The 24,094-nt window shown below is 39.6% G+C and overlaps 1 protein-coding gene across 1 annotated transcript; it reads right to left on the bottom strand.

The window, feature by feature from the left end:
• Nucleotides 1-3,826: 3,826 nt before the first annotated feature.
• On the bottom strand, nucleotides 3,827-23,797 carry IFT57 (intraflagellar transport 57). The gene is made up of 11 exons (XM_050903044.1): nucleotides 23,688-23,797; nucleotides 21,118-21,280; nucleotides 19,903-20,021; nucleotides 18,863-18,953; nucleotides 14,872-14,940; nucleotides 14,194-14,316; nucleotides 9,180-9,251; nucleotides 8,436-8,567; nucleotides 7,437-7,499; nucleotides 5,516-5,582; nucleotides 3,827-4,285 (listed from the first exon to the last, which is right to left on the bottom strand). The coding sequence occupies exons 1-11, from the start codon at nucleotides 23,780-23,782 to the stop codon at nucleotides 4,107-4,109; spliced, it is 1,173 nt and encodes a 390-aa protein (XP_050759001.1). The 5' UTR covers nucleotides 23,783-23,797; the 3' UTR covers nucleotides 3,827-4,106.
• Between the last annotated feature and the right edge of the window lie 297 nt (nucleotides 23,798-24,094).

The following is a 24,094-nucleotide window of genomic DNA, read 5'->3' as shown; positions in this document are numbered from 1 at the left end:
TGGTGCTCATATCCTCTGTTTACTTAAGCTCACAGGCACTGATGTCACAGGCCAGGCTTTTCCCAAGTTTTATTTCAAGCCTTTGTCAGAAAACACCCAACCATTTCCGAAAACATTAATACATCAACAAGAAAGTGGAAAGCAGTGACGCTGCGGGAACTGGGACAGGGTATTCACAGGCATGTTGTTATGCTGCCGAAGTCTACTGCTAGTTTCGGCCAAATGACAGGCAGGAGTATGTGCACCGCATGTGCGCATGCACGTGCAGCTGCCTTGTGGAGGCACACTGCAGCATTGACATTCAGGGAGCGGGCTGAGAGCCAGCGTGAAAAGAAACAGCATCACACCATTTTCTTCTTTTTTTTAATTAACATTTGTCAAACTTGGAGAGAAGCCCAGGCTGCAAAATTTGGACACAAAATTCAAAGAGCTCAGAAGCTGGAAACGTTCACATACAGGCTCTTCATTTATGTCTAGTCTTTTTTATAGGTCATGCAGAGATGACTTAATTGCTCTTACTGTAACTTACAATTAGCAATACAGTGATTTTTTTGTATGTCATCGTGCACAGCAGAGCTATACTCCAAAAGAAGTGGCAATGTTTAATAGTAGGTGGGCATTTGTTTTCCTTTTCAAGAAAGAATTTTCCCTGAAGTTCCTCTCTTTCAGGTGGAGGAAGAGGGGAAGGCCTTTAATGCCATCAGCAGAAAAGAGTGAGAATATTTTGACCAGATCTGGGAGCTGCTTGTAACAGTTAGAGGTTTCTCAAATTCATGTGAGCTTCTGGTTCACCTTCCTGCATAGCACTCACCGACACAAGTTCAAATGATTAACTTGTGTCATTACCGAAATACTGAATTCTTGGCGTGTGATTGAAAGCCACTATTAAACTCTTGCAATTTCAATATTAAGTCAGTAACTCCACAGAAGATTCTCTATGCGAAAATTGGATTAAGAGGTAAAAATCCAGCCCTACTTTGCACTTTTTACCAGCACAGCACATAATATCCAGCAAATCATGCAGTCTGCTGACATTAGAAGTGAATGGGGATTGGAATATTATATTTATTAAAGTAAGATGGTAATGCATGTAACATCACTCTCAGACGTCCTAAATAGCCTGTAAACAGCACCTCTAATAGGGTACCGAGCACTAAGGCTACTTCCAGTTCCTAGCAGGGCACTTGCATCCATTACATCCTAGCCTAGAGATAAGATAGCCCAGGGAAGTAAGACATTGAGTCATATTATGAGGTTCAGAGGGATTTCAGAGCTGCAGAAATCCTAAGAAGTAATATGTTGCTAGGGTTCCTTTTCTGGAGCTTTGGGGAGTACATGCAGGAGAGCGAGCTGGCTACGGATGAGCCTTCCTCAGCCACACATTTCCAAGAGCCAAGTCTCAGCTCTCCCTGGGGCCACATATGAGACTGAACTATTGCAGTCCTCATGGCAAGGACAAACCCCATGGCTTCTCTGACCAGATTCAGTAAATGAAACTCCTTGTTCGTCCCTCTGGATCTGTCTACAGCTAGCTTCTATTCGGCTTCTAGATGACATGTAACAGTGACACCGTGCCTTCATGCTGATGTATTTCAGAGGATTGAAAATGTTAAGAGACCTTGGAAGAGGAGAGCTGTATATAAAAGTTAACTCTTACGAATAGTCCTTCTGCCCCAAATATTCTTCAGAAGGAGAGACTGTTTTATAGCACAGCACAGCTTCATGTGCATCCTACTAACTTAGGGACACCTTCGTTTTGTTGGTCTTCAGTTCTGACATTGCATTAGACAATGAGCAATGTATGAAATAACGTGAATCAAGTGATTTAATTTTAATGTGGCTTCTGCTTCCTGCGTTGATCCAGCAGTGGAATAATTAGACAGATAATTGCTTTTTTAGAACAGCCTTTGAGGCTGCTTGTGACAGACCTCATTGCTCTCCTCATGCTTTTAAGGAAGGTGGTGTGGCCACTTGCTGGATCAGTAAGACTGCTTTCAAAGCAGGGTCAAGTGGTTTTACTGTCTAAATGGGCAAATGCCATTCTTTGCTAGATGACACAATTAAGGGCCACGTATCACTCCAGAGACAACAACAGAGGTGTCCTGCTTAGATTAATGCAGTTTCAAACAGTACCATGAAAAATAATGTAGATTAATTACATATAATTAGCACAGTATTTTAGAATTACTTTGGCATAAAGGAGGCTAGCTTTTCTTCTGGAGATTTTTCTATCACAGTAGAGGGTTTTCATCCATGCTTGTCTCAACAGATTCACTTCTAATAGAATAAGAGGCTCGATTCATAAGGGAAGGTTTTTGATTAATTGTGTTTGTTATATTAGCATGAAGGAGGAGTTTTTTGGGGAAAGTATTTATATAAACAGCATTTATACAGCACAACATTTGCAATCGAAAAGCGTCAGTCAGCTGCTTTGCAGGCAATGCAGAAGGGGATTGCTTTATCTTAAGTTGAAGTAAATCCACTGTTAAAGTAAATATGCAGTAGCAACACCACCTAACAAAGGGAACATGAATAATAACTTTTCTAATTTAAGCTGAATGTGGGAGGATATAGGTAGGCAGCAAAAGAAATTGGAAACCGATTTCCAGTGTGATTCATAGAGATTTTCAGCAGCTGCTTGCACAGGTAAATTATAATAGTTGACATTTACATATAGCTTTTCACTTATTAAAATCTGATGGGTTTAGGGCTTTTTCTTTTTGGCAAATGAAATACTGAAGCACAACAAAGTTAAGAAACTGGCTCATGGTACTGACTGTGTCAAGTGTCTTGACTTCAGACACAGAACTGATCCACCGATTCTGCAAAATACTGCTCACCTTTAAGTGGGAGAAATTAACTGTAAGATGAATGGAATTGCCTACAGAAGTTAGGGGAGGATTTTAATATCACTGGAATTGTACCAATATTATCCGTGGCTTATGAACAATGGTAACCAAAAGGATGTACTAGTACTTTAATAAGGTTATTTCTTTGTTCCACGCTCCTTCATTACCAATAACATCTAGAATCACTCCCTACCTACACATTTACCAAGACAAAGGGAGCTCCCCATTGCCATTACATTTCCAACCCTTTCCTCCTACATTTTTCATGTCATTCTATATTACACAACTAGATTTGGCGACATTTTTCCTTAACAGATCAAAATGAGGTGTTCTGACACAAGAACAGAAAACAAGAATAATTCAAGTGATGTCCACAGAGCTCTACTACGTACTATAAATGAAAGCAGCATTTGATCCACTACTAATATAAAGTGACTCTGAAACAGTGATGACACGTGGAAAAAAATTAGAAAGCCAACAGTAATTTCCAAACAGTACTTTCCACATTTTTTGGTCTTATATAGATTTTGTTATCATTGCTTCTTGTAGAGGCAATGTAAAAATAAAAATAATTACAAAAACCATCCATACCAGTCTGTCTAGAAGACCACTCAAAAAAAAAAAAAAGTGAGGAATAGGGTGGCTGTCCATTCACAAATTTGTGTAGGGCTGTCCTAGGAGCACCCCAATATTATTGAAACATTAGTTTGTTGCTTAATTCATAAACATCAATTCAAAGCAACAATCTACTTTTACTTGCAGCTGATATCAGTTTTGACCCAGCCTTTTAGAAAGGGTAATGCTGTATTATTTCAATATCATCAATTAAATACTTTATACTAAATGTATGTAAATGGCAATAATAGACATTTTAAATTCCTTTCAAGTCCTTTGCAAGCAATTTTCTTTCAGCACTGTAGAATATCAAGATTACAGGCTGTCAGTATCATTCTACAGACTTTCACACTACATAACATTCTCCAATGAAGTAGAGACATGTTCATTAATAAGAATTTATTAGTATATTTGGAAGGAATCTGCAGTAAATCTTTACAGCACAAAACTGAACATGGCTCCATGTTGAGTCCAAAGTGTGCATGTTACTTCTTAAAAGTGCATGACAAGCATCCTGTTAAAAAAAACAAAAAAGAAAAAAGAACGTCCCCCTCCCCCAACAAAAAGGAAACCTCTAAACTAACAAAAAAGCAAATGGTAGAAAACTGTATTTTGGGCAAACCAAGTCAGCTCCAAACAATTTTAATAGGCACCTACTGTGGCTTCTGGAATCATTGTTGCATGCATATCTCTAGTCATATTGGATTTCTCTTTCAGCTTTGACTGGAGTAATGTGTGTTCCATTACACCAATTTGTATGTCCATCTGAATGGTTTCTTGCTTCAGTTTTGTTAAGGCCTGTTTAATCTTCACTAGAGGAGCTGTTCAAAAAAAAGATAAACAGTACAACTCTGTGTCAGCTACTTAACACAAAAGCATTATTTTCTGTAATTCACTCCTTAAAATTGAAGAGTTGAATGAACAAAAGCGTGTTCTACTCTAAAGACTTGATTGTACTGATACATCATTTTTAATATGCAAGTGACTTAAAAGATAGAAATAGGCGATGACAATTTTGCTGTCTTCTTGACATCTAAGATCTGCATAAAGATGTACATCAACATTAAGATAGGTTTGTCAATGATGTGTTTTGCTCAGCTGAAAGCCTCATCCCGATAGCTGACTTGGGGTTTGGCAGAGAACAGAAGACACCTTCAGCACAACGTCATCTTACCCATGAAAACCTATTAAAATGTTTTGTGCTCCGTACTTTGTTTCTAATCCCTCACTTCCCACTAATACCACCCTAGGGATGCTGTTTCTGCATCATATTGCTCCTTATAATTCTGGGCTCTAGATTTTATCCTGACCCTTGGCCATGCCATAATACAGAAAAAGGTGTTGCGAGGCAGGTGAGTAGCTCCTTCACAGTGAAGCAACGGTGCACAAAATTTCCTCAAACAATAACACTTACAACTACTTAAATAAATTAGCTGTAATGGATATAGTTAAATATGGATACAGGTTGCATATTTAGCCCTACTGTAACATGCATCAATTTATTTCTGCATTCATACTCCTTATACATTTGCAACAGAATGCATTTATCAGGAAGAACCTCACACCACCAAATTCCAAGTCTGAGACAAACTAATTCCAATAGGTATGTAGTTTTAAATATTAAAAAAGTCCAAACATCAAAACACCAAAATGAATTTTCTCACTGACTCCAGCCAGCCTTAGTCAGAGAATCTAACAGCTACTGCCAATAACTATTTCAGAGTAAAAGGGCTTGAACCTGTAATGTGTGAATTTCTTCCAGTGAGTTGATAACTATTCAAAGCAGAGACAAAACCCATTTTTTTTTTTAGATTTTTACAAATAATTTACCAAAGGGGGGAATCCTGGAATCTCTACCTTCTGCAGACTTACGTAACCTTTTCAAAGAGGTTTAGACTCCTGATTTTCTTAGACACTTTTTAAAATTTTAATACTGATATTTTAGACTAGTCACTCATTCTGGTCTTGTTTTATTTTTCTTTAATAAAGGACAAATCATGTTCCTGTCACTGAGAAAATGGGTGTTTGGTTTGAGGCAAAACCATACTTACCACCATCAGTCATACTGCTTCCTTTCTCTTCTGTTTCCTGCTTTACTCTCTCTAATACGTCTGTAATCTTAAAATAGATATTTTTTTCTTAATTAAGCCAGATGAATGTCAAGTTAAAAAAAGAAAACAAAAAAATTCTCTGCTGAATAACTGCATTAGTTAAAAAAAAAGAACTAATCTGTCTTAGTTGTTGCATACAGAGGAACAATTTTTTTCAAACATTAAGAAAAATTTGATTTAACTTTAAATAAATTAATGTAAAGATTACAGGAAAAAGAGTAACAAGTTGGCCAAACAGCATGGTGTTACTGAGAATCTGCGCATCCCAAAACAATAAAAACAACAGTGTAAGTGTTGCAGTATGAGGCTGGATGGAAGATAGGAACCAATGTCCCCACAGACCAAGATTCACCAAATGACCATGCCAGCTGCCCTTCTGGAAGCGTTAGGACTTCAGCAGGTGACAGTGGAAACCTGAGAAACAGCACTGCAGGAAAAGAAGGTGCAGCAGTCACGCCTGCTGACACTGGCACGGATACGGGTATGTAAAATGTGTGTATGAAGAATAAAAGTGCATTTCAGCACTGACTATCTATCGACCAGTTTGCCTTTGTAGACAATGAAGAAAAAGCAAATATATGATTCTAAGGTACAGTCTAGGTAATAATTCAGTGTTTTTGTCTATAATATAAAAATGGCCCTTCATTAAAGCTTCAGTAAGCCTTTTCAGTAACAAAAAAAACCCCAACCCAAACCATCGCTGCATTGTTATTGCATACCTACAGTGGTACTGGTATTGCCAAGCGGGCTGAGATTTGACTGCATGCTTGAAAGCAGATCAGTAGTAATATCCAATGTGTCTAGTTTATCTCAGATATGCACCACTGCATCTACATAGTTTGAAGGCTACCAACTAGTAACATCATCATTACTAGTCAGTCAATAACTTTCAAAGCACAAACACATTATAAATCTGAAGTCACCATAAAGTACTCTTTTTCAAACTTACTTCCTTGAGAGTGAAATAGAAAGAAGCTCTAATTCTGCAGAATCCATGCACTCAGAAATCTTTGCTAGAAGACTCGTTAAACTGCTGTATTACTTACTGCAGTTGGACTAGACGATCGTTGTAGGTCCCTTCCAACTGAACTATTCTATTCTATTCTAAAACATCTCAAACTTATTTTACAATTTCCAGCACATTCTTATGGTGTGATCTATTTTATGTGGCTATTCCAGACACTTTATTGTCTAATAAATAAAGTGGGTTTTTCAAACCCAAACAACCGAGCCATTAAAAAAATAATTTCTAAATTGCACAAAGGGTTGAAATATTTGGAAATCAGGCAGTAATTCTAAACGAAGTGCCATGAAACACTCAACATGTTGAGGCAGTTAGGAGACTGGGGGTTTTTCTTTAAATTTGTCAGAGCACTGATTTAAAGAAAAAAAAAAACAACAGAAAAACAGTTTTAGGTATTAAGATAATTTGACTGGTATGGAAAAGTTACTATTTAGTCAAATATTGCTTTTAAGTGCTTGGAAGATGAAAATTTCAAATTGTTAATTTTAACTAAGAGTTAAGCTTTTCTTCTTCCAAAGAATTTATGGATGTGACTTGATTAATCCTCAATAATTCTAGGACACAGGTTATAAAATACAAAACATTTACCCTCTTTTACAAACTGGGGAAATTAAGAGCTCACAATAGTTTGCCCAAATTCACAAGTTAAAAATCAATGGCAGCCTGGGTTTAAAATTAGGGACTGGACTAGATCACCTCCACTAAACAAACAGATTCATCTTTAACATGAGAACAAATCAGAAAGAACTGGGTTCATAAAACCGCAAACACTAAATGCCAACTCTCTGAAGATTGTTTTAAAATAAGCAAAAGAAATTATGTGAAGATGTGTTTTACCTCAGAAAGCACTCTAATCCTTTCAGTTACTCCTCCACTTCCCTCCTGGTACTTATCTTTAGCCTGGAAAGAAACATGTTTTTTGCTGTAATGACAAAGGTGAAGAGATGTATGGAGATAGCTCAGAGAGAACACCAAAACTTGCTCTCACAAGTCCCAATTCCAGAAACTCTCCCACAAAGTCCCAATGACGTTTACAGTGCTACACGTATGAGGACAGGCTTGAAACATCAGCCCCTGTATGACTATAATTCAAAAATTTAAAGCAGTTTTAAAAATTGTAATAGCCCTAATACATACACAATAAGAAGTATGTTTTCTAATCATTTACATGAGGAAATAAACATAAAGAAAATGTGCCAGAATGCAGACAGAATTGAATCCTGAAACCCAGAATACTTCTTCATCAACAGTAAATTACTATCTTGACGTTTCTTAAAGTTTAACAGTAAGGTAAACAGAAAGCACAGACGTCAAATCCTGTTAGCCTTATTTTAACATCATGCCCACAAATAGGAGGACTAGCCAAATGGCAGTTTATACAGGCCTCCTAACTAGGGGATCAAAAAGCTTCTCAAACAGCACTCTATTGGCATAAAAACTAAATGAAGCAAAGAAGTAATCAGAGTGCTTTGTGCACGTTAGCACGAGTAATCAATATGAGATGAGTGCTGGATTGAGACTGTAGTTTTTCCACTCATCACAGATGTGTGAACTTCACAGGGAAAGCAGAACGAGCAATTTACTAGCTGCTCAAGATTGGCAACAGATTTACATAATATTCAGGCAAAAAACATTTACTTTCCCCTGTAGAATAGTTGAATAAAAATTGCTAGTTTAGCTTAAAAACTATATAATTTGACAGCCAATCAACATTTCCCCTGCTTTATATCCAACAGCAGGGTTCACAGATAACTCCTCCGAGTCTTCTTTGCCTTCACCCTCACTTAGTAGCAAGTTAATACTAGAGAAGGAAACAACCAAAGATCAGTGCGTTACCTCACTCAGCAAGGCTTGTGCTGAACGGTACTCTTGAACCAAGTGCTCCAACTGATTGTTGATGTACTTTTCCCTGCTATTGATCTTTTCCAGTGTTCTACTGATTTCATTATGGAGTTTGTCAAGGTAACCCTAGAAAATCATATTCTGTGGGTTGACAGTATACAGATAGTACACAAAGAGTATTAAAATGGTGCTGTAATTAAGAAACAATATGGAAGCCTACAAGTGAGAGAGAAAAATAGTACAGAAACGCTGTGTTTAGCCAACAAAAAATTATTCCTAATGTGTTCTGGTTTGCCCGCCTCCAAAACACGTATTTCAAGCTTTACTGCTTCCATCACTATCCCCCCCTCAATTAATTACAAGTGTCAATGTCAGTAAGTTACTCTAACAACAGTATTTGATGGTATTTTGTTTTTTTTAATCAGCACTTATTTTCAGATTGTATTATTGTATTATTCTATTTTGACCTCTGTAGTCAGGATGTACTTATGGTAAGGCATACCTTAATGAACCCTACTATCCCTGTTAATCCTCACATATACAACTCTTTCCCACAAGATATTTTGCCAGTCCCACTGTCCCTAATCATTGTTATCGTATGTTTCCCTTTTTAGTTTTACAGCATTAGCACAAATAAAATGAAGGGGGAAAAAAAATCAATTTAGTTCTTAACGTATATCAAATAAAACATAAAAATGCTGACAGATCAGTGAAATATTCTGCACATACAAGACATACCCTAGTTTCTTTCAAAGAAGATTCAATTCCATCCTTATGCTGATGCATTTGATCTACATGAATTCTCCAATCCTAAAAAAGATGCCACAAAGTAAAACACAGGTAAGTACAACTTTTATCTTTCTCTGGTTACTAAACAAAGGCTGCTATGCAAAGCAGGGTCAGTTCTCTTTTATACTATTCCCGTGTATCATTCTGCCACTGCCATGTTCATATCCAGAGGCACTTGCTTAATGTGACACAGTTTATAAATCTCCTAAATGTCACATGTGACACTCAGATCCATAAACCAACACTGACATCCTCACTGATACCGTAGTAGCTATGCTTGATCTTCATGGAACTATTTCTGCTAGAAACCACTTTGGGCACAAATACTGAAAATATTGATTATAGCTGCACTAGCTCAGCTTATTGTTAGACAAAATGAGTGCTTCAAATGCCCAACACCTACCAGTTCCAGACTATCAGATCTTCCTTCTCTACTTAGCCCGTACTATTATCAGGAGAAGAACGGAAAGAAATGAAAGAGGCAGAAATACCTAAACTTGTTTTTGACAGTGGGACAAAATTAGAAGGGGGAAAATTATTTGCAGCTTCTAGGTCATAGGAAACATACATGGACTCGGGGATGGGGGGATAAGAAAGGGTGCTGCTTTAACTTGGTAGGTAGGCATCTTTTACTTAGAAATCAATTCCAGTTCCCAAGCTTTATCACAGATTTTTTCTTATCAATGCAAACTTTTTACATGTCCCAGACCCAAAGCACAGCTGCAGACAGACTGAGAGTTCAAAATGAAGCACTGCAGAATTACTGCTATTTCAGTATTGTGTTTCTGAACATGCTAAAAAATATTTTTAAGATTTTTAAGCTTTTGGCACTGTACTGGTCTAGGTGTTAAAAAAAAAAAAAAAGATGTTAATAAATCTTTATCACTTGAAATCAAACCTTAGGAGACTTTCTTGTAAAATAGGTACTGTAAGGATACGTGGAAGGTGACAGTGTTTGCTTCAGTAAGATTATCTGATCAAGGACCTTGTCAAAAAGGATGCTAAGCAAAACAAAGAGGCACAAAACTGACCAACAAACAATAATGGAGGCAGTAACAAGAAACAAACCTGGCCAGTTACACTAATGGATAAGGGCATGTGGAGTGTGAGAATGCTTGTATCAGTACAATTATCTGATCGAGGACCTTGTCAAAATGGGATGATAAGGAAAAGGGGGAGGGAAAAAAGAAAACCTACAGAGACACAGACCTGTCAGACAAACACTAAGGGAGACAAGGACAAAAAACAAAGCTCATCAGTCACGCTAACTGATGTGCTATCAAGAAACTGCAAGCATCACTTCAAAGGTGGTGAACCTGGCCCTTGCAACTGACAAAAATGCAAACCTGGGGGTTCTGGATATTCGGGACGAGGGCTGGTGCAACTATGCAAACTGATGAAGCAACGTGCAGCGGAAGGGGACTGGGGAGGAACAAAGTGCGTATAAGAGAGGCTGGTCATGTGTAAACTGTTTCCAGTCATTTCACTTGTCTGACTGAGCCCTGTGCCTGGATCACTGCAGTCTATCCTATCTTCTTATTAAGTTCTTTTTAATTATCTTTCTGTGCAATCTCACTCTCTATCCCATGCGTATATGAGTGCAGCAAGGACTAAGTGCCAGCTGCTGGTCAGAGGGGATATGAGGCCAGCAACTGGAATCAGACCAGGGCTGCATGTGTCCCAGGCCTGTGGTGTCTGCAGCCAGAGAGAGTGGGGGTCTCAGTGCTAGCCACAGGAGCAGGTGAGGGTCTCAGCCACCAAGGCAGGACCAGCATGTATCCCAAAATCCAGCTACTGGGAAAGACCGGTGTGAGTAAAGCAAGTGCCAGCAGCTGGAGTGGGACTGCGGGTCACAAGCCCGTGTTGCTGGTGCCAGCTGCTGGAGTAGGGACAGGCAGGTGTTTGCATCTTCCCTAAACCTGCTGTGCACATGTAAAATTCAATAGTAGACTTAAAACTGAACTAGCCATCGAGTAGTAGGCCCTAGATCCAGGCCTGGGTATGAGGCAGGCAGAGGGTATATGCTGGTATTCAGGGGAACCGACAAATGTAGAATGCCTTTAAGCCAAGTGCGTGAGTGTGCATCTGTTTGCTAGTAAACATCAAGCTGGACTAGCCGGCAAGTAGAATAGCAGTGAAAAAGTTAAGAGGGCCCAGGATCCAGGCAGGGGGACCAGACAGACAGAAGGACCATGCCAGTAGTTGAGGGATCCATGAATGTGCATATGCTTGTGAATCTAGAGAGAAGGGGGTGTATGCTTTCACTACTGAACTTCAATCTTAATTAGCTGAAGAGGAGGAAGGGGGCCTGGCTGTCTATACTAATATTTTATGGGAGTCCTACAAGTGCTGTTGAAGACAGGGCCTTGTTTATGGCAGTTTGTGTAGCTGGCCATGTCAGGTCCTTTGTGTGTCTGTGTGATACATGCTTAACTTTGCTACTGGTTGAACCTGCAAACAGGAAAGAAGCAGCAGCAGCATCCATCAGTCTGGGATGGGGACCCGTGGGTCCCCAGGCACACAGGGCTGGGCTGCAGCATCTGAGCAAGAGGAATTCCCGATCCTGGAGCTCCTGGGGAATACAGCCACTTCTAATGTACAGGTGCAAAACAAATCCTGGCTTAAAACAGCTGCACAGTTGAACATGTGCCATCCTTCAATCACAGGCAATTCCACTGATGTGAAGTGAGGCTATCCCCCTGCATAGGACATGCACATAACTACCAAAGGACTGGTGCTTCTGTCTCGCTATCTCAGAAGAGCACAGCTGAGCATCTCCAACAGCTGTTCAGCCCATGAGGTTCACCCGCTGTCTACAATTGTGCTGCTGCCCACTATTCTCTTCCAGAATGAAACAAAGGCTAGTAGAGAAAACGTGCTTACGTTGGGTTTTAAGTTTGCAGCAGACTCAAGATCTTTTGTTGGTCTGGTGACAATTTTTCACAATTTGCCAAACTTTGGAGTTTAAATAAAAACAACAACAAACACATAAACCCCCCCACCTCCTACCCCTGCCCAGGACTTTACAAATAAGTTCTAGTTTCTAATGCAATTGATTAAACCATTAACCCTCTCTTGGTACTATGTTTACATGCACAGCTTAGGAAACAGAATATGATGCTTTTCTTGTAGAATGAAAAAAGGCCAAATACTTCTCTCCAGTTATTTCTGAAAGCATGAAAGCATAGAAGCTAGAAAAAGACGAATCCTCTTTTCATGTTCATTTTGACATATTCCTTAAAGCCAAGAGATGGTGCATTAAACTGGAAGCTAGTAAACCTCAGTTCCTACAGTGCCTTTAATTTTCCATGTATGTCTTTATTAAGTTTTAATTTCTTACTGTGAGAATCAAGCATCATGTTCTCTGTAACAGATGGGCTTGCCAAGGATCACAGAAAGGTGGCTCAAACCAGGCAATTCTTCACATAGAAGAATGCAGTATACTGTAAGACAGGCAAGCAATTTAGCAGACAGTTGAGAGCCTAGCCTATTTTTGGCAAGATAATTATCTTTCATTGAATTCTGTATCACTGCTGCAGATCGCTCCAACACCCCAACTAGCTGGGTCACTACAAATGAGCAATTCCTATACTGCACTGATCTGTATGCCTGTCCTGGTTTCAGCTGGGACAGAGTTAATTTTCTTCCTAGTAGCTGGCATAGTGTTATGTTTTGGATTTAGTATGAGAATAATGTTGATAACACACTGATGGTTTTAGTTGTTGCTAAGTAGTGTTTATACCAAGTCAAGGATTTTTCAGCTTCTCATGCCCAGCCAGCAAGAAGGCTGGAGGGGCACAAGAAGCTGGGAGGGGACACAGCCAGGACAGCTGACCCAAACTGGCCAAAGAGCTATTCCATACCATAGGACATCATGCCCAGTATATAAACTGGGGCGAGTTGGCTGGGAGGGGTGGATCGCTGCTCGGGAACTAACTGGGCATCAGTCGGCAAGTGGTGAGCAATTGCATTGTGCATCACTTGTTTTGTATATTCTAATTCTTTTAGTATTATTATTGTCATTTTATTATTATTATTATCATTATCATTATTTTCCTCCCTTTCTGTCCTATTAAACTGTCTTTATCTCAACCCACGAGGTTTTTTTGGTTGGTTGGTTGTTTTTTTTTTTATTCTCTCCCCCATCCCACTGGGTGGGGGGAGTGGGTGAGCAGCTGCATGGTGCTTAGTTGCTGGCTGGGGTTAAATCACAACGGTGTCCTATAGAAGCTCCTAGAAAGAATGCTTATGGCAATGCCAGGAATAGGTCCTAGGTTTGGACTTGCCAAAGATAGATGTCTACTTCTAAGCTGCTCATTCTAGACTCCTTGAAATAGATTATGGAGAGAAATACACTTTTCTAAGAAATGATGAATTTCATCTTGAGGTAGTTATCTGGATAGGTAAGTAAAATCAGTTGAAAAAGTACTCACTTCTTTTTGCTAAACATAAGCAGAGCTCATGATGACTAGATCAGAGGTACAGACCTACTTTATTGTCATGTAAAGTTCAGCAAGATGAATTCCATACCATCAACCTTTCATGTGGTTGACAGATGGAACAGTTGAAAGATAAGAAGTTCATCAGCTCTCTTCCAGGAAGATGTTTTAATAGCTGCTAAACTGAAGGTATAATTTTTCAGAAGTGTGAATACATTGGAAATGTTTAACCATTTAAGAAGTTTCCACTGAATAAATATATGGAAATAAATATAGAAATAAGGTGCCCCGTAAGTAGCAGAAAAAATTATTCTTATATAATATTGGGAAAAAACCTACTGAAAATTACTTCTTCTAGGGTCAAAGTAAGTGACAAAGGTTCAGACAAGATAGCACTGGAGAGCCCATTATTCACAATTCTTGGCATGACAAAAGAAAAAAAATTGTAAACGGAAAGTAAACAACATTGATTGAAATCACACTTTAATCACCATGTGCACACACGCAAATCCATTCTCGCATACCTTATTGTCAGTCCTGACTGTAACTTTCAGCTGTGGAAGCACACGTTCTACTTCCAGATTCCACTCTGCTGCATCTGTCGTGGACTGTAAAATCTCTTCTTGCTTTGCAGTGTCATTCATGTCCTGTGTAAAAATCACAAAGTTTATATACAAAATATCACCGTTATGCACAGTAAGAACCGTTAGAAATCATGTTACAATGACTTACAGTGTTCATATTTAGAAAAATATTTATATCCAGAACGATCTAGACTACAGATGTAACAGATTTCTTTAATGGCTTTCTTTGAATTCATAAAGATTAGGAATTAAAATAAATATAACTTATCATATTTAAAATTGAAAAGAATGAAATGTATATAATAAGAAATTATAATACACTCCAGAAATAGCGGGGGAGGGGGGCGGAGGAATATTAAAATATATTCAAGAAACTAATACCACGTTTCCCTAAAGTCCCTGCAAAAATTTCTTGCAAATGTTTCCAGCAACCTTGCAGTGATACCAGTTTAGAAACTGGCTGCACATTTTTCTTTTAACATAAGCTGATTCATTTCAGTTGGAATGTTTTTTCAAGTTTAGACTATACAAGGATTTTCAAACTTAAATCCAACAGAAATAAATTGCTGCTACAGATGTAAAAATCTCTCAAGAGAGGACTGATGGGTAACAACTTACCGATCTGTACACTTGTGCCTTTAGAACATTCAGGTCAATAAAATTTTCTTCATTGTCTGACTCTTCTTCCTTAAGGAAAGTTGCAAAGTAAGACTTCAGTAAGTATTGCACAATCTTTCTCCATAATTTTATTTTGCAGGAGCACAGGACAAGGAGTATTAAATTCCATATTTCTGAACAAAACAAGACATGGAGAGTTTATGATAATGGAGCTTGTATTTACTTAAAATCTTATGAGGGGACACAATATCTGGGACCAGCTGAAAGATGAAAGCTACCTCACATTTCCCTCAGGGTGCCACAGTATTTAAAAACTAAACCAACCAAACAAAAAACCCCAAAACCTAAGCCCTCTCACATTAAATGGGCCGTTATAAATAGTTGTATGGTACTGTAATTTCTTATGTGTTTCCTAAAGCTTTGCATTAAAAATACAACCAAACCAAACACCAAACCACAACCAGACGTGAACATAGTTTTCAAGATGTTGTTCGCACTACATATTTGGAATTGCAGAATGATGCCACATTTTAAGTGTGCAGAATGATACAATTCAAATTGAGGCAATCGATTTGTTTTCTTGCCCATGACACTACACACTGGGCTGACAGTTTTATAGAATTCTGTATTATAGTCTCAAAATTGCATTCCTCAGTGACCATGATCAGCTCAGAGCCCATGACTGCATAAGTAAAGTCAGAGATGCTTTTTCTGGGCATTACTCTCCATTTATCTACACTGAATTTCACCTGCCGTTTGATCACCCATACACTTCATCCTTATACACGTTGTCATTCCATAGCTCTTCTGTTAGCTGTCTTTTCCACCAAAGTCAAATTTCATCATCCACCTCCTTTCTAGACAAATCATGAAAGCTGCAATAACACAGGTCTTAGTGTAGAACCCTTCAAGACTTAGTTAGTGAAAACCTGGGAGCTTATTCCTCCACCTTACCTAGTTTTTAAGTAACAGGGACCGCTTTATTTTCTTCTGGCATGTTTGGCCCCTAGTCCCCTGAATACTTGCAAGAAATTAATGGTGACTAGATTGGGACTATCTTTTGCGAAATGGACAATATATATTTGTGCAGCACTTAGAAGAACATATTACAACACTACCATAACAACAACAACGAGACTAGTTATCAGAACTGAGAAACCAAACTGTGCAGATTTCCTTGCGCACCCAGCCTCACTGGCTACTGCTGGCTACCTAATACGGGCTACCCAATTCCCCAAGATTTACAGAACTAGGCTTGTCTCTGTCAGCCTCATCAATTTTATTCAGAAGAATCAAAACCAAAGAACAATCAATGAACCCCATCATTAGCGTTTAACTGCTGGAAATACTGCTAAATTCAATTATGGATACAGCTAATAGATCCAGGACATATCAATATATTGGCAGCAACAATGGACTGGGGGAAAAAAAAATTACATCGGCATATAATTAATCCCTGTAGAACCATTAGGGGCTCTAAAAAGTGATTATCCACTTGATATAAACCTAGCTCAATGCTTTTATTAACATACAAACTCAGAAGAGCTAATAGAACTTGTTAGTTGTGAAAATCATGGCCTAAGATACTACCTGAGAGCAAATCCAGAGGTTCTTTGAAGGGTTTCAACTGTGCTTTAGTTAACTCTTTCATCCCCTCTTCCCAATTTAAACAGCTTAGACCTTAACAAGACACAGAAAAGAGCAGACAGCTGGCTGTTTTCGTATTTAAAGCTTTTAGCCAACAGCTTACATTTCTGAGGCTGGTCAAACATGCAATACAGAATGTGTCTTATTCTTCTCATAATTATTCAAGAATTTTTCTGTGGAGACTTCAAAGCTGATAAAAATGCAACCAGACATCCACATCACAATATGTGCATATTGTATGAAAGTAAGAATAGAAGTTTGGAATGTGTCTTGGCTAACAAAAATGAGAAAAATAATGCAATACTTAGGAAAACTGTGAGAAGAGGAAGAAGAGAAGCAAACTCTTCAACTGTAACATTCTTGTGGACTGTTGTGGCATATTCATTGGGACTATAATCAGAACCATATGATAGCATTACTGGCACTCTATTTCCAACTTTTATGACCTTTAATTTTTCCCAAGCACTTGAAAAATGTGAACACAAAAATGGGATAGTTGTGGCATTTTCTATCCAGTATTGCTGGGCCTTAACGCTCTAGAAAATTGTTTTCTCCTCAAGTAATTTACTGATGCAGCAAGTGAGCACTTCCAGGCTCACAGCTTTCAATATTTTGGTTTTGATCTACATTTATTTTGCACAGAATCATCAGCTTTTGGAGAAATCGGATGTGAAACTAACTTGTTTTTGTAATTTTCACTTTAATTGTCTTCAGCTAACTTCCCTCTCCAGAAAAATCTTGTTTAAGTCAGCAGTAAAAAGACTCACTTCGACGAGACTGACAGAGGTCTGTGAAAATGACAATGTCTTATCATCACATTATGCTACCAGTTTACAGTGAGACTCCATCTCTCAAAAATAATCTTCTGAAAAAGTCAATCACCAAGAAACAACTTCTGTTCAACATCCATCCATCAGTAAGTCCTAAAAGCATATTTGAACTTACAGGTGTATTTCATAGGCTGTTCTATAGACATGACAACTTCACTGTAATTATTATAGTTAAAAAGCAGGAATAAATAAAACAGTTGATCCTCAAACATTGCCAACTTGTTGGTAAAAGGTATTTCAAAGCACACAGAAAGACTTATTCTGCAGTCAGAATGGATGATGGGATATTACCATTCCATTCATGGAATATATAGCGATGAACTGCCATGACCTTTGTCTACAGAAACAATTCTGCAACCTTTATTTAGGTCTCTGTTGGTGTTTTTAAACAAATGCTCTGCTTCCACTTGTTCTTTTCCATCTACCCTGTTGTCCTGGTTTCAGCTGGGACAGAGTTAACTCTCTTCTTAGTAGCTGGTACAGTGCTGTGTTTTGGATTTAGTGGGAGAATGATGTTGATAACACGCTGATGTTTCAGTTGTTGCTAAGTAGTGCTTATCCTAAGTTAAGGATTTTTCAGTTTCCCATGCTCTGCCAGCAAGCAGGTGTGCAAGAAGCTGGGAGGGAGCAGAGCCGGGGCAGCTGACCTGAACTAGCCAAAGGGGTATTCCATACCATGGAATGTCATGCCCAGTATATAAACAGGGGGGAGTTGGCCAGGAGGGGCGGATCGCTGCTCTGGCATCGGTCAGCGGGTGGTGAGCAATTGCATTGTGCATCACTGTTTCCACCCCCCCGCCCCCCCTTTTTTTTGTTATATTCCTTTTCATTACTATTATTATATTTCATTATTATTATTGTTAGTATTATATTTTACTTTAGTTATTAAACTGTTCTTATCTCAACCCACGAGTTGTGCCTTCTTTCCCGATTCTCCTCCCCATCCCACTGGGAGCGGGGGGGAGGGACGGGGAGTGAGGGAGCGGCTGTGTAGTGCTTGGCTGCTGACTGGGGTTAAACCACGACACCTGTTTGCAAATCTTCAGACCAACTAAGTACCAAAGCTACTGTCTTCTATTTGCAGTGAAATCTGAGTTACAATAGTGAGCACTCTATTAAGCAAGTGCTGGGCAAATTTTAACCAAATATTAGCCAATTCTGTAAACAGGGATTGAAGTTTCGTTTAACATCAACATCTTGTATCAGTAGAAAACAAACAATTCTGAATTTATGTAATTTTAATGTATGGTTAGATTCCACTTCACTTTAAATTAACTATAAATGCACATAAGAACATACGCTGTGTCCCGAAGAGTTAACAACCTTATCTGAAAGGAAGCAAAAAACTCTGCAGAGAAGCTGGTGATGCAGGAATGGAGATGCAGGAAAAAAGGGTGATTGAACAGCTGACAGAAAAGACTTCTTAAACAAAGCCAAACAAAATGAGCAGTGATTAAAAGTTTCCTCATAGTTGACCAATACTAATATAATCAAAACCAGTCAGGTAAACCTACCGCAACATCCTCTTCCAGTTTATTAAGTGTTAATTCTGCATCATCTTCCATTATTTCTTCTTCTTCTAGCTCTTCTGTTGGATATGCTGGCCTGAAATTAGTTCAAAGAACAGCAGAGCTTTTAAACACAGTAAATTGGAAATACCTCTGTAAATTGTTTCTAAGCAAACAAAACATTTCATGAGAAGTATGGATGATGTGGAATATGACTAGACAGTGATTAGTGTCTCACATAAATAAAATTAACACTCAGCCTTAAGAGTCTTTGTTTATCTTGGACTGTCTTAAAAGTAAGGGTTATTATGCCAAGCAGTACAGTACATTCATACTACAAAGACATCTGGGGAGTAAATTTTGATTTGTTTTCTCTGTTGGTCTAACCTCTTAAAATTCAAGTGCAAGTCACCATAGACTTATTTTCAGCCTACAGTGGAATTTGTGTACTCAACAGAAGTAACAGTAAAATATTTCCAAGGTAGAAATTACTTCGCTATATCCATTTCAAAACCCATCAGAGGAAAGGAATGAAATAAAGAACACTTTTTAAGAAATTTTCATATACCTGAAATTATCTGTCATCTAATTTCTCCTAAGATTTCCTTCGGATTAAATACTCAAAGTTACTGTAGCCTACTTGTAACATGGTCGCATACTGTGCATACCTCCAACTGAAGAGGTCAAGAATTTAGCTATTGATTGATAGGAGCTAAAAGGACATTAAATGTTTCAACGCAACTGTCAGATTAACAAGCAGTTATGCATAGGAAAATGACCAAAAAAAGGTCATTAGTCAAATCTTTATTAATTAGCTAAGTCTATTAATGGCCCAAACTCATCCTTGCTGGTAGTAGACTAAATTGTGTGAAATTGCATTAGGAATTAATTGGTCCCACTGCCTCAAGCCTAGTCAAATTTTGCATCTCATGAAACATCAAGTAAAACATTTTTAGTCATTACTATGTTTTGTCTTTACAGTTACAACTTACATTTGTTTACTGGAAGAGAATGCATAAGGTAGGATGCTTAAAAGTGTACTATACCTTTTCCAGCTAAAGCCAGTGTACTTCAAGGCTTCTTCAGCTAAACAATCAAGAACATAGCACACTTGCTCTCCGTAACCTGCCTTTAATTTTGAGGGAGGAAAATCCACAGGCCTTCCCTAAAATAAAGAGATATGCTGTTTACTAATGGCTACCCATCAATCCGAGTTTCCTTTCAGGGAGGTAACAAGATTTTTTACATTAAAACCAAAGTGTCCATTGTGTATGAAGATTTTACTAATGCTAATTCATATTCTTGCCCTATGCAGCTCCAGTCAGGCAACAGAAGGGAAAACAGAACAACCCAAGGAGCAGATGCAGTGTAGAAATCTTAAAGCACCTGGTAAGAGGATACTCATAGGGAGCAGAAGAGTCAGAAGCCACAAGGGAGCTAGATGGTCAAGCACCCAAGTGACATGCTGGCAAGGTAAGAACAGCTACAGAGAAACTCAGGTACTGAGACTTAACACTAACTTTTCAACATTGCCTTGTTTGTTCCAGATTTTATTTATAAAATATTTTATTTTTATTTATTGCTGTCCTGCAGAATAAACATCTTCATTTGTTATGGTGTAACTCCTTTAGAGAACAGTGTTCTTAACATCATTCACAGCTACACCACAGTATAATCTTCCGTAAGGTCATACTTCCCGTAAGTCAATATACTCTCCTGACCTTTGGGGGGGTGGGGTGGGGGGGTGTGTTTAATATTGAAAAAAATCCCAATAGTTCCTGGCAGTTTATGCAACCTTTTACTTCTTAACAAAAAAATGAAGAAAACATGAACACAATTCTAAACCATTTTCTTCACTATGAATTATACCATTGACTTTGGCAGGCACAGGATCGCAAGCACTGTGTAAACTTTCCAGATAAAATCTTTGTAAATTATACTATTATAAATGAGCAACAAATGTGGCGCTACAAGAAGTAAGCCCAATTTAATCCATTTTACAGATTGTGGAACAAAACTAATTGGAATCATATATAATATTGTAAGACCATTTTTGTAGTGCCAAAAAATTAGCAAGTAGGTACAGACTGTATAAACTTCCAATTAACTAATTAACATAGTACAAACTTAGAGATAGGAAACGTCTGTCCAGTCCTTGGGAACGTAATCAGACAGGAGAGGAAGTGTGTCATTACTGTTATTTCTGAAGGTGATGCATGTGCTTGAAATACACTTGGGAAAACAGCATGTTCAACACTTACAAATGATCGCAATTCTGAGAGTACATTTGATATTACTGCATTGGGGTCGTCATATTCTTGCGGCTGTTCGAAGGGATGTCCCGCTTTAGTGATCAGCCAAGCAGCAAGTGTGCAAAACATAAAGAACTGCTCACCGGGATTAGTGGGCAGTGCAAAGTAGTGCCTGTTTAAAAAGGGGAAAAAATTGTAAGTATTTTATGCTCCTGAAGCTCTTACAGCATTATAGGCCAGCACAGGCTAGAAAGCAGTTTCTTTAACTGACTTTCTCAATGAGTGATCCATCTGAACTAAATTCAGGATGCCTAGTTTCACACACAACCACAGTAGACTACGTTTTCTACATGCAGCTCATCTGTTTCCCTCTTTGAGTAAACTATTAATCAACATTAGACTTCCAAGGAATCAAACGGAAACTGGTACTCCTCTCCCCTGCCAGCAGGATTATATAGCTTCAGTTAAACACCACCAAATTAACATTTCCACATAAATCCAAGTTACTCCTCTTATTTATCTGAGCAGTCTCAAATCACGACAAGCTCAATTGTGTTCCCATTTAATTTTAGGGATACAGAATCCATTCCATCACTTCATAAAATACCACCGACTAATTAAGAGCTTGTACAATGGATCATTCAAATGTCCCTTGCATAACATAAAATATTTAAAAGCTCAGAAGTCAAAGATCCGCAAATGCCAATAACTTGTAGACCATGAATGAGCTAAGATTTTGCTAAATCTCAGGCATTTTTCACAGGGCAAGTGATTTACAGGGCAAGACAAAATTTAAATTTGAAAAACATCCTCTGAATAGATTAGCAAAAGTGATTGATAACTACTGTCAACATCACACAGCAAACAGCCTACTTCAAAAACAAAATTAAAATGATCCATTGCTAAAGCTTTATACCTTTACCCATGACACTGGAAGCCAGGGTGGATTTGTCTCATCTTTTATCTACTTTAGAACACACTGCAAAATGCTTTGAAGCGCATATTGCTCTCCATTAAAGGCAGTTTAGACAAATAGCACAAAGAAAGGTATCTGTATTTGGGAACATGATTATGCCTCTTTAAAAATAAGTGAATAAATAAATAAATGAATAAATTTTGCACCAAGTGACCACATGAAAACTTGAGTGGCACTTCCTTGAGGAGGGGAGAACAAATTTACTGGAGCCTCATTGCCTAAAGAGATGTGTTCTCTTTCTGCCTATTGGCCTCATCCATGCCATTATACCACAGTAACCTCACCTCCAGCTCCCTTCTTAACATCCCCAAATACTCTTCCTGACAACAGCAATACATCCAGTTCCTTTTGCTCCAAAGTTCCCCAAACCTCTTCCCCTTCCCATATTCCTCAAGAGTGGCAAGAGGCTGGTGTACCTAAATCAGTGTGTAAGCTCAGATCACAAGCATGTTTTTGAAGCAATCCTTCCACTCATCCTCACCTACTGTGCTTTGGGTTGCTTTAGAGAGCACGGTACACAAACTGGATCTATTTTGGATCACACTAAATTGAAAGATGTGGTCCTAATGAGAATTCAGTCCATAAAATCAGACCACAGTTAGTCCCCCAAAATATAAATTGTGTGCACATTGGGTACTCGGAACCAAACTCTTCCCCTTACAGACACAGCTGCTCGTTAAGGTGGACAAAGGTTTGCTTCCTTGCTCCAAATATAATGATGGTCAGACAGCTGGCTAAAACCAGCTTATAGCCACTGTGCTCATACTCGAGCCTCCTTCCCAACAAGAGAGTAATTTGGGCGTTTTTCCCCCCTACCAAACTGTTGCTTATAGAAAGCTTAACTGCGTGACATGGTGCTGTGGAGCCTGGTTGAAACTGACGGATGGGTTTGAAAGTTATTTGGGCAGGTGGACGTTGGGAGCACATTGGTCCCATTTCCCAAGTTTCCTGTCTCCCACCATAATTTAAAAAAAAATTACATATGAAACAAATATGTATTAATATGAAAAACCAGACTTAAAAACAATGGGTCCAAGCCCCCTCACAAATACACACACCCCACAAATAGTTACCCTGACTACAAGAAATCCATTTAGGGTAGAATTATTTTTTGCACAGATACACTGGCATACAAATATTCTGTATCTACTGGGGGCAGGGAAGGTCAAGTGACAATTTACTTATCACATCTCAGTCTTTAGAGGGACCTCCCGAAAGCTTCAAAATCATACGGGAAGCCGTGAAGTTGACTGTTTTTCACTTGACCCAGGCAGCTTATCATTTGGGAGCCAGCCTTCCTTCCCCTGGCCACGGCGGCATAACCGCCCGCTGGGATTTCTTCCCGCTAACACTCTGGGTTTGCACCCAGACGCGCACACGCGCGCTGCATGTCTGACGCCTCTCGCTGCAGCCGTGGCAGCTACAGATCCTCACGCGTGGAGCTTCGTACCACGCGGCGCGACCCCTGGGCCCCAGCCGGACCCCCGCCCGCAGTCACGCGAACGCCGCCTGGGCGAGGCCGCCGCCGCCGCCCTCCCTGGGGCCTTCCGCGCCCTCAGGCACCGCCGCCGCCAGCCGCCCGGCGGAGCGGGCGAGGGGACACCTGGAGAGCGGCCGCATGTTGTGGCGCCGCAGCGCCTCCTCCTCGTAGCTCAGCAGCTTCAGCTTGTCCAGCAGGTCCTCCATCAGCACGAACATGTGATAGGCCGCGCCCGGGCCCCGCTCCGCCGCCGCTGCCCCCTCCTCGTCCCGCTCCCGCTCCCCCGCCGCTGCCCCGCGCCGAACCCCGCCGCCGCCCGCGGCCTCCTCCGCCATCTTGGACCACCACCACCACCGCCGCCGCCGCCGCCGCCGCCGCCGCCGCCCGTAACCGAGGCAACCGGCCCTACCAATCCCCGCCTGCCTCGGCCTCGAAACCCACCTCCTGCCCAATCACACGCTACCGGCGCGCCGAGAAGCCGCGCCTGTCCAGCGCGAGCCACCAATGGCGGTGAGGCATGCCGGGTCAGC

Source organism: Gymnogyps californianus, chromosome 1 (genome assembly GCF_018139145.2).
Source record: "Gymnogyps californianus isolate 813 chromosome 1, ASM1813914v2, whole genome shotgun sequence".
NCBI classification, from domain to species: domain Eukaryota; kingdom Metazoa; phylum Chordata; class Aves; order Accipitriformes; family Cathartidae; genus Gymnogyps; species Gymnogyps californianus.
This window is presented reverse-complemented; position numbering and strand designations above follow the sequence as displayed.